The following is a 14,775-nucleotide window of genomic DNA, read 5'->3' as shown; positions in this document are numbered from 1 at the left end:
TTTAAAACTATTTAAAGGGGCACCATATTTTGAAGCATGTGACATTTTAATTGGAGGTACTAACTATTCCTATAGTTAGGGTTTGTATACTTTTGTGAGAATTATACCTACCTTAAAGGATTTTCTAGAACTTGCAACTTGGATTTTCTAGAAGTTGCAATAGCAATCTCCACCTGGTTCTATGTGTGAAAAGACTACTGTCCTTCGTTAAAGACTAATGAGAGCTCCTGGCTCTAAGGGTGTCTTGTTGCTGTTGACAGTGAGGTTATTAGGAAAAGAGCAGCTACAAGACTTGTGGATTCAATAAACACCAAACCTAAAGTTCTCAGCTGTGTAAAACAATGTTCATGATTAATTTAAAGGTTGGATTAACAGAATATCTAGTTTAGTGAGGAAAATACTCTCCTTAAATAGAACTCTCTACTGTTATTTCTCTAAATGAGAGCAGGAGTCTGTATCTCTTCTCTGTAACAATAGGAGTTCACTGCTAGAAGGATTGATGTGTGAGATTTTCCTTAACAAATGTACGTACCATGTGCTAAATTAAATATCATCTCTGTGCCTCAGTGTCTCATCTATGTAACGAGGTGGAATAAGGTTATAATGGATGATCTGTTAGGAGCTTAGTAAAAATTAGTAAACAGCAAATGAAAAAGTTTAAATATGGTATTTCCTTTTTTAGACATTTTTTCCTTTATTCTTTTAAAAAGTGAACTCTAAAACCAAGGTACCTGAAGTCTTGTGACTTAGGTGTACAAATAAAGTAAAATTTCAATTGTTTAAGGACTCATAATTTCACATACAGATGTCAGTTTCATTGCTTGATCAGGGTTAGACAAAGAAAAGTAACATAACCATTTAGGTTTTTGTGTCATAGAATAATTGTTTTACCTCATCATTCAATTCATCTTCAAAATCAAGCAAAGGAAATATTTGAATAAAGATAATTGAATAGATAAAATTAAATTCAGTTTACTTTTTTGCCTTCCGTATTGTATAAGCTCATATACTGTGGTGGTGACACATCAGTTAAAATAAATCTCAAAAGCAGTAAAAACTTTGTGGCTTATGGCCTACATATATGAAACCCAAAATGTTAGTATGGTGGTTTGAAATACAATTTTCACAATACTGGACATCAGATGAAAATTAGATAGCATAATTTGGGGAAATAATTTATATATTTAATTTAAGCTTTTCTGTTTTACATACAGGATTATGATCTTTTGGGTGAAAAAATAATGTCCTGTGGTATGGATCACTCTCTTAAACTTTGGAGGATCAATTCAAAGAGAATGATGAATGCAATTAAGGAATCTTATGATTATAATCCAAATAAAACTAACAGGTAACAGTTGTAGTGCTTAAAACAATTTGCTATCTCATGCTGTTGAATAGCGTTTCACTTTTTCCAAAATTATTGTATAAGTCTCCAACACTGATTTTAGAATCCCCTTTTAATAACTTTAAGGTATAACTTACATGCCATAAAATTCACTGATTTTAAATGGAAGGCCTTTATTTTTGTCTATATGTTTGTGGCTTATTTTTCAAAATCCCTTTCAGTTGTATTTTTATCTTAATTTAGTAGCACATTTCACTTATTTTTATTTAGGTATGCATGTGCTAATGTTATTAGCACTGCTTGTCAATACTCTAAGTTCTAATTCAAGACAGTAATGAAAGAGCTTTATTTTCAGTCCTTAAATTTCATATGCCTTGAAACTATTATATTGATTATGTTTCTAAGAAAACAAATTATTTGAAAACTCACACATCTGTGGAAGATGATTGTATAAACAGAAGAAGTAAATCATAATTTTAAATTGGGTTCTTAGCTTTAATTCATGATAAAATAATGCTTTCCTTTAAGTGATACTCACTTCATTAAATGGAGAAAATTCAAAAGCAGGAGATTTGAACCAAGGGGAGGGACTAGCTGTGGGAACTTGGCACTTTTCTTAGTATAGTTTTGAAAAACCTCAACTCTTAATTCATTTACTATCTTTTTCAGAATCTTATCAAGCTATTATTAACACTTTCACTGTGACTGTCATATGTTTGTAAATGTTAACTTTGTTTGCACTTTTCATTTTAGCAGAGTTAATTTTCTGGTTATCAAGCCAGATTATTAATAGATTGGTAGTTGAATTTGTAATTATCAGTAAATATTTTAATAGACATGCATCAGATCTCAAGCCTCTAAGAATTAGTATGACTTTCGATTTTTATTTTAAAACACCAGGGCTTAGTGTAATATTCAGTTTATGTTTTTATATTTTCTAGAGCTCTGAAATAAATAGAAGTTATACTTTACAGCTTACAGAAAATAACAGTGAATTATGCTGATCTTCTTGAGAGAGGTTTAACCATAGATTATAATACATATTTGGCTGAAAAGTAATTAATAAAATTATAGCAGTTAAGAATTTATATCAGATCATTAATAGCGTTTTAATGTTTTAATAAAGAAAAAATCCAGGAGTTCCCTGGTGGCCTGGTGGTTAGGATTCCAGGCTTTCACTGTCGTGGCCTAGGTTCAATCCCTGGTTGAGGAACTGAGATCCTGCAAACCGCAAAAAAAAAAAAAAAAGAAAAAAAGAAAAGAAAAGATCCTAGAATTTGAATTGGAAAGAGTATTTGAAATGATTCAGCCCAACATCCTTTTTATATATGAGGGAAAAGCAAAGAGAGGACATGTGAGTTGCCCAAGACACAACTAATTCATGGTATATGATACTTCTGCAGTTACTTCAGTTTAAAAACTGAATCAGGGGCTTCCCTGGTGGCGCAGTGGTTGAGAATCTGCCTGCCAATGCAGGGGACACGGGTTTGAGAACTGGTCCGGGAGGATCCCACATGCCGTGGAGCAAGTAAGCCCGTGAGCCACAACAGCTGAGCCTGCACTCTAGAGCCCACGAGCCACAACTACTGAGCCCGTGTGCCACAATGCCTGATGCCCACACACCTAGAGCCCGTGCTCCGCAACAAAAGGAGCCACCACAATGAGAAGCCCATGCACTGCAATGAAGAGTAGCCTCTGCTCATCGCAACCAGAGAAGAGCCCGCGTACAGCAGCGAAGACCCAATGCAGCCAAAAATAAAATAAAAATAAATAAATAAAACTGAATCACTTACTAGATTAGAAATATTAGGTATACATTTAATTAACTTCAGAATTGGTAGCAACTTCTCTAGTTTATGGTCTTCTCACAAATATCTTTAAGGAAAAGTTGCGCCATATTTTACTTTTCTAAATACAGGAGAAGTTCTAACTAATAAATGTCAAATTGTTGTCAGATATCATCTTCAGAAATTGTTCTAGGAAGGATTCTCACCTAACTTTACCTTTAGCAGACTTTGAAATGATGTTATTGTTCCTAAAAGATAATTATCTTTTGAAATAATCTAGATGTGTTTACTTTCATAGACCATTAATGCTTAATTTTAAAGGATTGAGTAGGTAGCTTAGTATTTTCTATGAGAAATTTTCAGCTCTGTAATCAAGTGTCTTTGGTTATTGGTTAGATAGCCAGAATTGAAGTGATTAATTTTGGCCTATATGTAGTAAGGCAGGAAGCTGCAATTTTTATAAATGAAATTTCATAGGATGAATACAAAATTCAGTTGAGAGCTAATAATGGAGTAAATGTAGAAACAAAAATGAAATGAGATTTTAGCTCTGAGTAAACAGATAAGAAGGTATTTAGTTTTGTAGAAACAAAGAAGAATTAGTATTCATATATTTTATTTTTCAAAGTTTTATAAATCCAAAAAGGAAAATTAGTGAGCTTTTGCTACACGTTTTTCTCTTAACTTTTGATATTTCCATTTCAGGCCATTTATTTCTCAGAAAATTCATTTTCCTGACTTTTCTACCAGAGACATACATAGAAATTATGTCGATTGTGTGCGATGGTTAGGTGATTTGATACTTTCCAAGGTATGGTAACTGCTGTTAAGCTGTATTTCCATTGTTTGTGTGAGTTGGAACTTTGCAGGGAGCACAGTTTTTTATGCAGTTGGTAAATTGGATAACAGATGGGAAATTGCTTTTTTTTTTTTTTAAGTCTTATGATAACTTTGAAAGATTTGGAAATTTGTTTTAGGCATAAAACATCCTGATGAATTATAATTTGTGTTCCAATAAGATGAAAAATGTTACCTTGCAAGTTGATACTGTTCTCTGATATCCAGTGTTACTGTAAAATAACCAATATCTAAAGCCAGTAGTGTGGTTGTTTTTTGTTGTTGTTAATGTTTGTGTTCATTTCAGTAAACTTACATGTACAAAAACAGATGGATGGAGTTGGTTCATGGGATGTAGTTTGCCAACCCCTGCTCTAGTATGTTGATACATATGTTTATATATATATATTTTACTGATAATTTAGAGAAGTTGGTGGTGATGTCATCTGAACATTTAGGATTGTCAAATTTGGAGAAACTGCTATCTAGTTTCTTTTCTTGATACAGGTTTCAGGGCATTTCACATTTTCTTGGGCAGAGCCTGATTTATTTTTTCCTTGGCCATGAGGGTATAGTTTTACCTTTCTATTTTTTAACTTTTGTTCTTGAAATTAGATTCACAGGAAGTTTCAAAGACAGTTCAGAGAGGTCCCATATTGCCCTTCACCCAATTTCCCCCATTGGTTATTACATCTTACATAGCTATAATACAATATCAAATCCAGGAAATTGACATTGTACAATGTGCGTGTGTAGTTCTGTGTCATTTTATCACATGTGATTTTGTCATTTCAAGAATGTTATGGTATGGGACCTTTTAAGATTTTTTTTTTCACTCAGTGTAATGCCATCCAAGTTGTTGTGTGTATCAATAGGTCTCCCTTTTTACTGCTGAATAGTATCCCATGGAATGGGTGTACCACAGTTTATTTAACCTTATGCATCTATTGTAGGACATTTTGATCCTTTCTAGTTTGGGCCTATTACAAATAAAGCTGCTATTGAACAATCGTGTATAGGTTTTTGTGTGGACTTACTTAAGTTTTCACTTCTCTAGGATAAATGCCTAGAAGAGCAATTGCTAGGTCATGGTTAAGTTCGTTTAGTTTTTTAAGAACCTGCCAAACTATTTTCCAGAGTGGCCGTGCCATTTTACATTCCCACCAGCAATGTATGAAAGATCCAGTGTCTTCGAATCTTCGCCGGCATTTGGTATTGTCACTATTTTTTATTTTAGCTGTTCTGATAGGTGTGTAGTGATACATCATCGTGGTCTTAATTTGCATTTCCCTGATGGTTAGTGGTGTTGAACATCTTTTTCATGTGCTTATTTACCATCCATATATCCTTTCAATGATGTCTCTTCATATCTTCTCATTTTCTGATTGGATTGGTTTTTGTTTTGTTTTGTTTTTTACTGTGTTGAGTTTTGAGAGTTCTTCATATATTCTAAATATAAATCCTATGTCAGATAAATAGTTTGCAAATATTTTCTTCCAGTCTGTAGCTTGTTTTTTCATCCTCTTAACAGGGTCTTTTACAAATGTTTTTAATTTTGATAAAGTTCAATTAATTTATTGATTTTTTTAAAAAATTATTATTTTATGGATCATGCTTTTGATATTGTGTTTAAATGCTCTTCACTGAGCCCTAGGTCCTAAAGATTTTCTCCTGTGTTTCCTTCAAAAAGTATTGTAATGGTTTATGTTAAATTTAATGGTCCATTTTAAGTTAATTTTTGTATGAGGTTTAGGTAGAAAGTTCATTTTTTGCCTATAGTTATCCAGTTGTTCCAGCTCCATTTGTTGAAAGCCTATCTTTCCTCCTTTGAATTGCTTTTGTACTTTTTTCAAAATTGTTTGGCCATACTTGTATGAGGCTGATTCTGGTTTTTCTATTCTGTTCCCTCTACCAGTACTACATACACAGGCTCGGTTACTCTAGCTCTATAATTAGTCTTGGAGTTGGTAGAGTGATTTCTTCCACTTTATTCTTTTTCAATATTATTTTAGCTATTCTAGTTGCTTTGTCTTTCCATATAAATTTTAGAATAATCTTGTCTACATTTACTAAAAATCTCGCTGGGCTTTTTTTGGGGGGGCAGGGAGATTTTGATTGGAATTGTGTTAAACCTGTATATCAGTTTGGTAGGGAATTAATATCTTTACTCTGCTTAGTCTTCTGGTCCTTGACTATGGTATGTCTCTCCATTTAGAGTGACTGTAATAAATGGTATTTCTGATTTCCATTTCTTTGTGTTCATTGCTAGTAGATAGAAATAAATTGATTTTTGTGTATTAATCTTGAATCCTTCAATCTGTTTGAACTACTTATAGTTCAGGAAGGTTTTTGTTTGTTTTTGGTTAATTACATGGGATTTTCTACATAGATCATAATTTCATCTGCAAATAAGGACAGTTTTTATATCTTCCTTTCTGAACTGTATTTTTCTTAATTTCCTTTTCTTGTCTTGTTTCACTGGTAAGCTTCTAGTCCTGTGTTGAATAGCTGTGTTAAGAGCAGACATCCTAGGCTTGTTTCTGATGTTAAAGGGGAAAAGAATTCAGTCTTTCACAATTTTGTAGATGTTCTTTATCAAGTTGAGAGCTTTCCTTCTGCCTAATTTTTTCAGAGTTTTATCATGAATGGGTGTTAAATTTTGTCAAATGCTTCTTCTGCATCAACTGATATGATCACTGGTTTTTCTTTTTTAGCCTGTTAATGCAGTGGATTGCACTGATTGTTTCTGAATATTGTATCACTGGAATAAGCTTACTTGGTCTTGCTGTATAATTCTTTTTATATGTTACTGAATTCTATTTGATAATATTTTGTTAAAGATTTTATATGTATTAATGAGATATGATATTGGTCTGAAGTTTTCTTATTTATATTGCCTTTGTCTGGTTTTGGTATCAATAATACTGTCCCCTAGGCCTAGAAATTTTTGAGGAGGAGTTTAAAAATTAAACACTCAGTTTCCTTAAAAGTGAAAAGGTTATTCGAATGAACTGTTTCATATTGAGTGAATTGTGGTAGTTTGTGCTATTTGAGGAGTTGATCCATTCCATCTAGTATAAAATTTATGTGTGGAGAGTTGTTTGTAGTATTCTCTTATTATCCTTTTGATATCTGCAAGGTCTCTAGTGATAGCCCCTGTTTCATTCCTGAAGTTAGTAATTTATATCTTCTCTTCTGTCAGTCTTTTTAAGGGTTTGTCAAATTTTCTTCTGTTATCTCCTGTCTTCCTTCTTTCCTTTAGTTTGCCGTGAGTTGTTTTTGTTCTTCTATTTTTACGACGGGAGCTTAGATTATTTAGTTGAGACTTTTCTGATGTAAGCATTTAGTGCTATAAATTTCCCTGTCAGCACTGCTTTAGCTTCATCTCACAAAAATTTTGATATGAAGTGTGTTGTGTAGTTTCTAGGTGCTAGGAAATTTTCTTGTTGTCGTTCTCTTATTGATTCTAGTTTGATTCCATTTTGGTCAGAATATACTCTTTATGATTTTGATTCTTTTAAATTTTTTGAGATTTGTTTTATGACCCTGTTTTGGGTATGTTCCATGGGAGCTTGAAAAGAATGTATATTCTGCTGTTCAGTGGAGTGTTCTATAAATGTCAGTTAGATCCTGTCAGTTGACAGTGTGGTTGAATTCTTCTATGTCTTTGTTGATTTTCTGTCCACTATTCTGTCTAATAATTAATAAATTATTGAGAAATAAGTGTTGAAGTGTTCAACTATAATTGTGGCTTTTTCCCTTTCTCCTTTTAGTTCTGTTACATTTTGCAGCTCTGTTGGTTGGTGTATACACATTTGGTATTGCTTTGTCTTGGTAGCTTGACCCTCTTATCATTATGTAAGGTCCATCTCTGTCTCTGGTAAAGTTTTTGCTTGATGGATCCTTTGTCTTACAGTAGTAGAGCCATTCCTGCTTTCCTTTAATTACTGGTATATCTTTTTCAAACCTCTGTTGTTGTCGTTTATTTATTTTTGACTGCCTCTGGTCTTGGTTGCTGTGCCTGGGCTTTTTCTAGTTGCAGCGAATGGGGGCTCCTCTTCATTGCAGTGCATGGGCTTCTCTTTGCAGAGGCTTCTTTTGTTGCAGAGCATGGGCTCTAGGGTGTATGGGCTTCAGTAGTTGTGGCACATGGGCTCAGTAGTTGTGGCTCACGGGTTCTAGAGTGCAGGCTCAGTAGTTGTGGCGCACGGGCTTAGTTGCTCTGCAGCATGTGGGATCTTCCCGGACCAGGGCTCGAACCTGTGTTCTCTGCATTGGCAGGTGGATTCTTAACCACTGCACCACCAGGCAAGTCCCATCTTTTTCAAACCTTTTACCTTTAATCTACCTGTATTGTTACACCTGAAGTGAGTTTCTTTTTTTTTTTTTGCGGTACGCGGGCCTCTCACTGTTGTGGCCTCTCCCGTTGCGGAGCACAGGCTCCAGACACTCAGGCTCAGCAGCCATGGCTCACAGGCCCAGCCGCTCCGCAGCATGTGGGATCCTCCCGGACCGGGTCACAAACCCGTGTCCCCTGCATCGGCAGGCGGACTCTCAACCACTGCGCCACCAGGGAAGCCCCGAAGTGAGTTTCTTAACGATAGCATATAGTTGGGTCATATTTTTTTAATTCACTTTGCCAAACTGTCTTTTAGCTAGTATATTCAGACCATTTATATTTGAGCCTTAACTTACCAATTATTACATTACGTTTACTATTTAATTTTTTTTCATTCTTTTCATTTCTCTGGGTTTTTTCGCTTATGTGCACATACTTTAGAATTCCAATTTGATGTATCTATACTACTTTTGAGTATATTTCTTTGTGTAGCTTTTTTGGCATTTGCTCTGGGTGTTACTATATATATATATATATATATATATGTATATATGTATGTATATGATATATATGTGATCAGTTAGTATATCAGCATTTTACCACTTCAAGTGAAGTATAGGAAGCTTACCTCTCTCTTTCTCCTCCACTTATAATTGTCTCAAATATTCCCTTTACAATTGAGAACTTCATCAAAGAGTATTACAATTTTTGCTTCAACTGCCAAACAGAATTTTAAAACTCAAGAAGAAGAAGAATGTTGTGTTTACTCATTATGCTTTTTCTGTTGTTCATGCCTCCTTTCTGATATTCCAAGATTCCTTCTTATATCATTTCCTTTCTGTTCATCAAACTTCCTGTAGCCATTCTTTTAGAATGGTGACAAATTCTTTTAGTTTTTCTTAGTCTGAGGATGTCCTCATTTCCCCTTCATTCCTGAAGCATATATTCACTGAATATAGGATTTTGTGTTGATGGTTCTTTTCTTTAAACATTTGAAAAATGTTGTTCCCCCTCTTTCTGGTCTCTGTCATTTGTAATGAGACATCTGCCATCATTGAATTGGTTTTTTTCCTATAGGTAAGATGTTCTTTCTGTCTTAACTGCTTTCGGGATTTTTTTTTCTTTGTCTTTAGTTTTCAGAAGTTTGAATGCGATATGCCTGATGTTGATTTCTTTGATATCTTTTTTGGCGTTCACTCACCATCTCTAATCTAGTAGGTTTGTCTTTGGGGACATAATTTGTCCCCAAATTGGGAACTTTTCAGCCATTATTCAGATTCTTATTTAGCCCCACTTTCTTCCCCCTCTCCTTTAGGAACTCTAATGATGTGAATATTATGTTTTTTGTTTGGTCCCTGAGACTCTGTTATTTAGTAAGTCTGTTTTCTTTCGTTCAAATTGGGTAATTTCTATGTTCTAACTTTAAATTTACTGACTCTTTCATCTCTCTTTTTTTGCTGGTGAGCCCTTCAGTTGTTTTTTATTTTAGCTATAGTTTTTTTAGTTCTAAAATTTACATGTGATTCTTATCTTTTATTTCTTTGCTGAGACTTTTTTTATTGTTTTAAATGTGTTTGTAATTTCTCATTGAAGCATTTTTATGGTAGCTGCTTTAAAATCCTTGTCAGATAGTTCTAACATCTATGTCATCTCAGTGTTGGTACCTCTTGATAATCTTTTCTCATTAAAGTTGAGATTTTTACATTTCTTGGTATGACAAGTGAATTTTGATTAAGATATCGATATTTTGGTTACTGTTACAAAACTCTGGATCTTACTGATATTTAAGCAGGCTTCCTTTGATAAATTTTCAGCTGGGGAAGGGGAGTGCTGCTTCATTATTGGCAGGTGGCAAGGGAAGTTCAGGTTCCCCACTTGGTTGACTTGGTGATTTTGTCTCTTTACTACTGGGGTGGGAGTTCAGGCTTTTCAGTGGGCCTCAGGTGATAGCACCCTGGCAAGAGGGGTTGGGAGGCCTCAGTACTGCTCCCCGAGTGTCTCCACTGACACTGAGAGTGGTGGGTGGTTGTGAACATTCTGACTCTCTGCTAGGCTTCCTCTAATACCACCCCAGGCAGAGGGTGAGGAGGAGAGTCACCTCATTACCATGAGGGGTAGGGAGGAGTCAGGGTGTTACGTACTTGAAGTGTTTAGTTATCACCTGAGAAGGGACTCCACTGGGACTTTGCTGGTCTACATGTGTGGATGGGTCCACTGTTTTTTCTGTGGTATTAAGGGTTTACCTAAAAATTTTCTCTCATGCTAGGTTGCCACTTTCCTGGTCCTTTGCAGAGAGTAGGCTTTTGTTGGGGCTTTTTTTTTTTTTTTTTTTTTTTGTCTTCACTTGTTAGCTTTGTTGAGTTGCTACCTTCTCTAGCATCCAGTCTGGGATACATAAAGAGGCAAAAGAAAACCAAGCAACTCAATGTTCTTCATGTCCCAGGGCCCCTAACCAGTCTGCCTCCTCCCTAGCCTTCAGACTTTTAAGCTGTACTTAACGAGATAAATAGGAAAAAGTACCTCTACTTCATCTGTTTTGGAAGCAGAATTAAAAAAGGAGTAGGTCTAAAATTTCTGCTCTTAGAACTTAATCAGATAATAGGAAAGGATTTCTGCATTTTAGGTGGGAAGCTGAACTGAATATTGGTGGTCTCAAATCTGGCTCCACATCAGAACTATTGGGAGGACATTGTAAAAATAGATTCCTAGGCTTCATCCCCAGATATTCTAAATCTGGCATAAGGACCTGGGAATTTGTAATGTTTAAAAACTCTCTAGATGATTTTCTAGTACAGCCATCCATCAGTGAGATTATTTAGTTCTCCATGAGGGAACTCTATTGATTAAGGATCCTTTACCAATACAGTCAGTAGGAAGCACTTGAAGAAGTATTTTCCAATTCTGCTGCTTTGGCCTCCCCTCTCAGAGTTTGTGATCAGTAGGGTTGGGGTCAAGATGAGTATTTAAAGAAAGCTGTACAGTCTATATCAATCCAATTGTGTACTTAGTTAAGAGTCATCAGCCTAGGTGATCTCTAAGATACTTTATAATGAAGAACTTGTGTAACAGATCCATATCCCTGGGATTTTATATAATCCAAAAAGGGCAGAGAAGAAAAAAAGCATACTGTCCACTCCCTAATCTCCATGTGACCCCACAGAGCTACCACATGTGGTTGTTAGGCTGTGTCCTGTAAAGTTCCAGGAGGCATTCTTCGCCTACACCAGGATTTCTCAATCCTGGCCCTGTGGAAGTTGGGTAAGACAATTCTTTTTTGTGGGAGGAGCTGTTCTGTGCATTGCAAAGTGTTCAGCATCTCTGGCTTCTATTAACTAGAAGCCAGAGACATTGCCAAATATCCCTTAGCAAGCAAATCACACAGGAATATAAATAGTGCCCTCTGTTTTGCATTTTTTCCTCCCATTCTATTCTTTACCACTTGCTGCTTAAATAGAATGTATGTAAAGGTTCAGTGTTGCAGGATAGGAAGGTGTAACTCAGCCTATTTTAATCCCATCCCCTTATCAGTGTCTTGATATTGAACCACTGCTTTTATTGCCGTCTGTATAATCTGACCTCTAAGGCCCCTTCTATGAATTCATTAGCTTTCCTATGACATCTCTTGAGCACCTATCATGTAGTGCAGACAGGAGGATTAATAGTTAACCAGATATAAAGGGAACCACGGGGGTTTAGAAGTGGAATGGGGAAAGATGAAACTAGCGAAGTAAGCAGGGGCCATATTGAAGAGCTGTGTATTCTAATACAGTGTTTGTAATTTTACCTTTGCTATAAAATACTTCAAGTCTCTGGATGCTGAAGTATCTAAAGCTGAATTTGTTTTGGTTTGGAAGGGAAATTGTGACTTCAAAAATGAATATTCTAGACAGTGTAATGCTTTTGTATTGTTAAAATCTGTTGATAATCAGACTTCTTGTCCGTAAGTGTGGATACTGACTCTGTAAATATAAATGAATGTATATCGCTGGACTCAGTAGATGGATAACCAGGTTCTAAGAGCTGTGAGTTCTGAAATGATAGTAGAGAAAAAGCTTTGTTTTTAATGTTTAAAATTCAGTTCTTTGATTAACATTTCTTTTTTTCTCATTTCTGTCTTTTTTAAAGTCTTGTGAAAATGCCATTGTATGCTGGAAACCTGGCAAAATGGAAGATGATATAGATAAAATTAAACCCAGTGAGTCTAATGTGACTATTCTTGGGCGATTTGATTACAGCCAGTGTGACATTTGGTACATGAGGTTTTCTATGGATTTCTGGCAAAAGGTAGCAACATATTTTTACATTTTGAAATTATTTGACTTAAAACCATGGCAATTTTTTCCCTGTAGTGTATCTGTATTCTATTACCTCTAAGTTTAAGCTACCTTGATTTTTTTGTATTAATTGCTTTGGCCTTTGATGTTATTTATTCTACCCTTGTGGCTCTGCACACCATCTGCAGTGCTTATTATAAATGAAATTGACAGGTGTCAATGGTGGCAGTTAGGTGTTTACTTTCCGTAACATCTGTTACTAAGATTTAATGTTTTGGATTAGAGTGTTAATCTTTTTATATAGAAAACCAACATGGAAGATAGAGACAAAATATTAGTTATCTAAAATTTTTTCAAAATTTGGTATTAGAATTTTGTGATAAATTACTTGGGTATTTATTTCTATATGAAAGCTTTGGAAATTTCCTATGGCTTTTACTACAGTTCTTTAAGGCAGAATAAAGAGTACATGCTAACTATGTAAATAAATTGTAAAGTTCTTCGTAAATTTACAAAATAACCTCCTTATTTTACTCAAGACATCTTTGTGATGCATTAGTTGCTCTTATCCTCATTTACACAATATAAGAAATATAAGATGCAAAGAAATAACCAAGAGCGTTGCCATAGGCTGGAGCTGAGGCTTTTCTGAAATAAGAAAGATGTCTTAGGATTGTTTGAAATCTTTATAGCTTGTTTTAATAATTTGATTTGTTTTTAATATGTTTATACAGATGCTTGCATTGGGCAATCAGGTTGGCAAACTTTATGTTTGGGATTTAGAAGTAGAAGATCCTCATAAAGCCAAGTAAGTGTTTAGAAATTCCTCTTCATAATTTCTGACTTTTCCTCCAAAGCGTTATGTCAGCATAGAGGAAGTAATTGATACTTGCAATGCCAACCTTAAATCATTTGTAACATTTACATTCTCAGAGTATTGTAAAGTATTTCTTTTTTATTCTAATAATGATTGTTTTTCCCAAGTACTTTGGTAATAAGTTATTTCTCTTTTTTTAATATAAGTTATATAGTACCTCTTGGATTTAAAGTATACCCAAATTTTATGAAATTTGAGATTGGGCTCTTAGTGAACTGTATTCTGTTTTCAAGTGCTTTCTATATGACTTGGAACATCTATTCATTTTCTGACTCATTGTTTTAAGTTAGATACTGACAGCATTATATATGCATGGTATTTAACCTGTTGTCATGTTTTCTCCCTAGATGCACAACACTGACTCATCATAAATGTGGTGCTGCTATTCGACAAACCAGTTTTAGCAGGGATAGCAGCATTCTTATAGCTGTTTGTGATGATGCCAGTATTTGGCGCTGGGACCGACTTCGATAAAATACTTTTTCTCAATCAAAATTAGAGTGTGTTTTCTGTGTACAGTAGAACTAACGTATCTTGCTAGTAAGGGCACATAGAGCATTTAGAGTTGTCTTTCAGCATTCAATCAAGCTGAGCTGAATGTAGTGATGTTTACATTGTTTACACTCTTTGTACTGTCTCCTGCTCAGACTCTACTGCTTTTAATAAAAATTTATTTTTGTAAAGCTGTGTTGTATTTTAGTTTATTTTGTTTTGTTCATTGTGATGAAAAGAAATGTTGAAAGTAATAAAATTACACCGTATCTTTTTGCAGTGATTATTATTGTTTTATTTGTGTAACTGGAGAAAGCTATATAATATAGTGATTAAGTATAAGCTCTAGAACAAACTGAATTTTAATCTTGGCTCTGCCACTAACTGACCTTGGGTAAGTAAAAGGATCAAGTGATTTAATACATGTGAAGCAATTAGAACAGTACTTGACTACACTAAACCCTTACCTTTATTGGAAATTGTATTTCCTATGGTTTTATATTTCTTAATGATTTCTTCTATAATAATTTTGTAATAAGTAAATTCTATAAGAGTTGTGACATGTAATGTTTTAATAACCTATCTTTATAGTTAAAAAATATTATTGGGCTTCCCTCGTGGCGCAGTGGTTGAGGGTCCGCCTGCCGATGCAGGGGACACAGGTTCGTGCCCCAGTCCGGGAGGATCCCACATGCCGCGGAGCGGCTGGGCCCGTGAGCCATGACTGCTGGGCCTGCGCGTCCAGAGCCTATGCTCTTCAGCGGGAGAGGCCACAGTGGTGAGAGGCCTGCGTACCGCAAAAAAAAAAAAAATATATATATATA

The 14,775-nt window shown here is 35.0% G+C and overlaps 1 protein-coding gene across 3 annotated transcripts in view; it reads left to right on the top strand.

The window, feature by feature from the left end:
- The window catches only part of EED (embryonic ectoderm development), a 33,232-nt gene extending 18,984 nt beyond the window's left edge, over nt 1-14,248 (top strand). The window contains exons 8-13 of one of the 3 annotated variants that reach the window (XM_060018141.1): nt 1,215-1,348; nt 3,838-3,943; nt 5,107-5,181; nt 12,434-12,592; nt 13,317-13,390; nt 13,807-14,248. In XM_060018141.1, coding sequence (XP_059874124.1) covers nt 1,215-1,348; nt 3,838-3,943; nt 5,107-5,181; nt 12,434-12,592; nt 13,317-13,390; nt 13,807-13,933 — 675 coding nt within the window. In that variant the 3' untranslated portion in view covers nt 13,934-14,248. The remainder of the gene's footprint in view (nt 1-1,214; nt 1,349-3,837; nt 3,944-5,106; nt 5,182-12,433; nt 12,593-13,316; nt 13,391-13,806) is intronic. The other 2 variants (XM_060018142.1, XM_060018143.1) reach the window with 2 other exon arrangements.
- Nucleotides 14,249-14,775: the final 527 nt, after the last annotated feature.

Source organism: Delphinus delphis, chromosome 8, assembly GCF_949987515.2.
Source record: "Delphinus delphis chromosome 8, mDelDel1.2, whole genome shotgun sequence".
Classification (NCBI taxonomy): Eukaryota; Metazoa; Chordata; class Mammalia; order Artiodactyla; family Delphinidae; genus Delphinus; species Delphinus delphis.
Note: the sequence above shows the minus strand (reverse complement) of the source record. Positions and strands in the feature narration are given on the sequence as shown.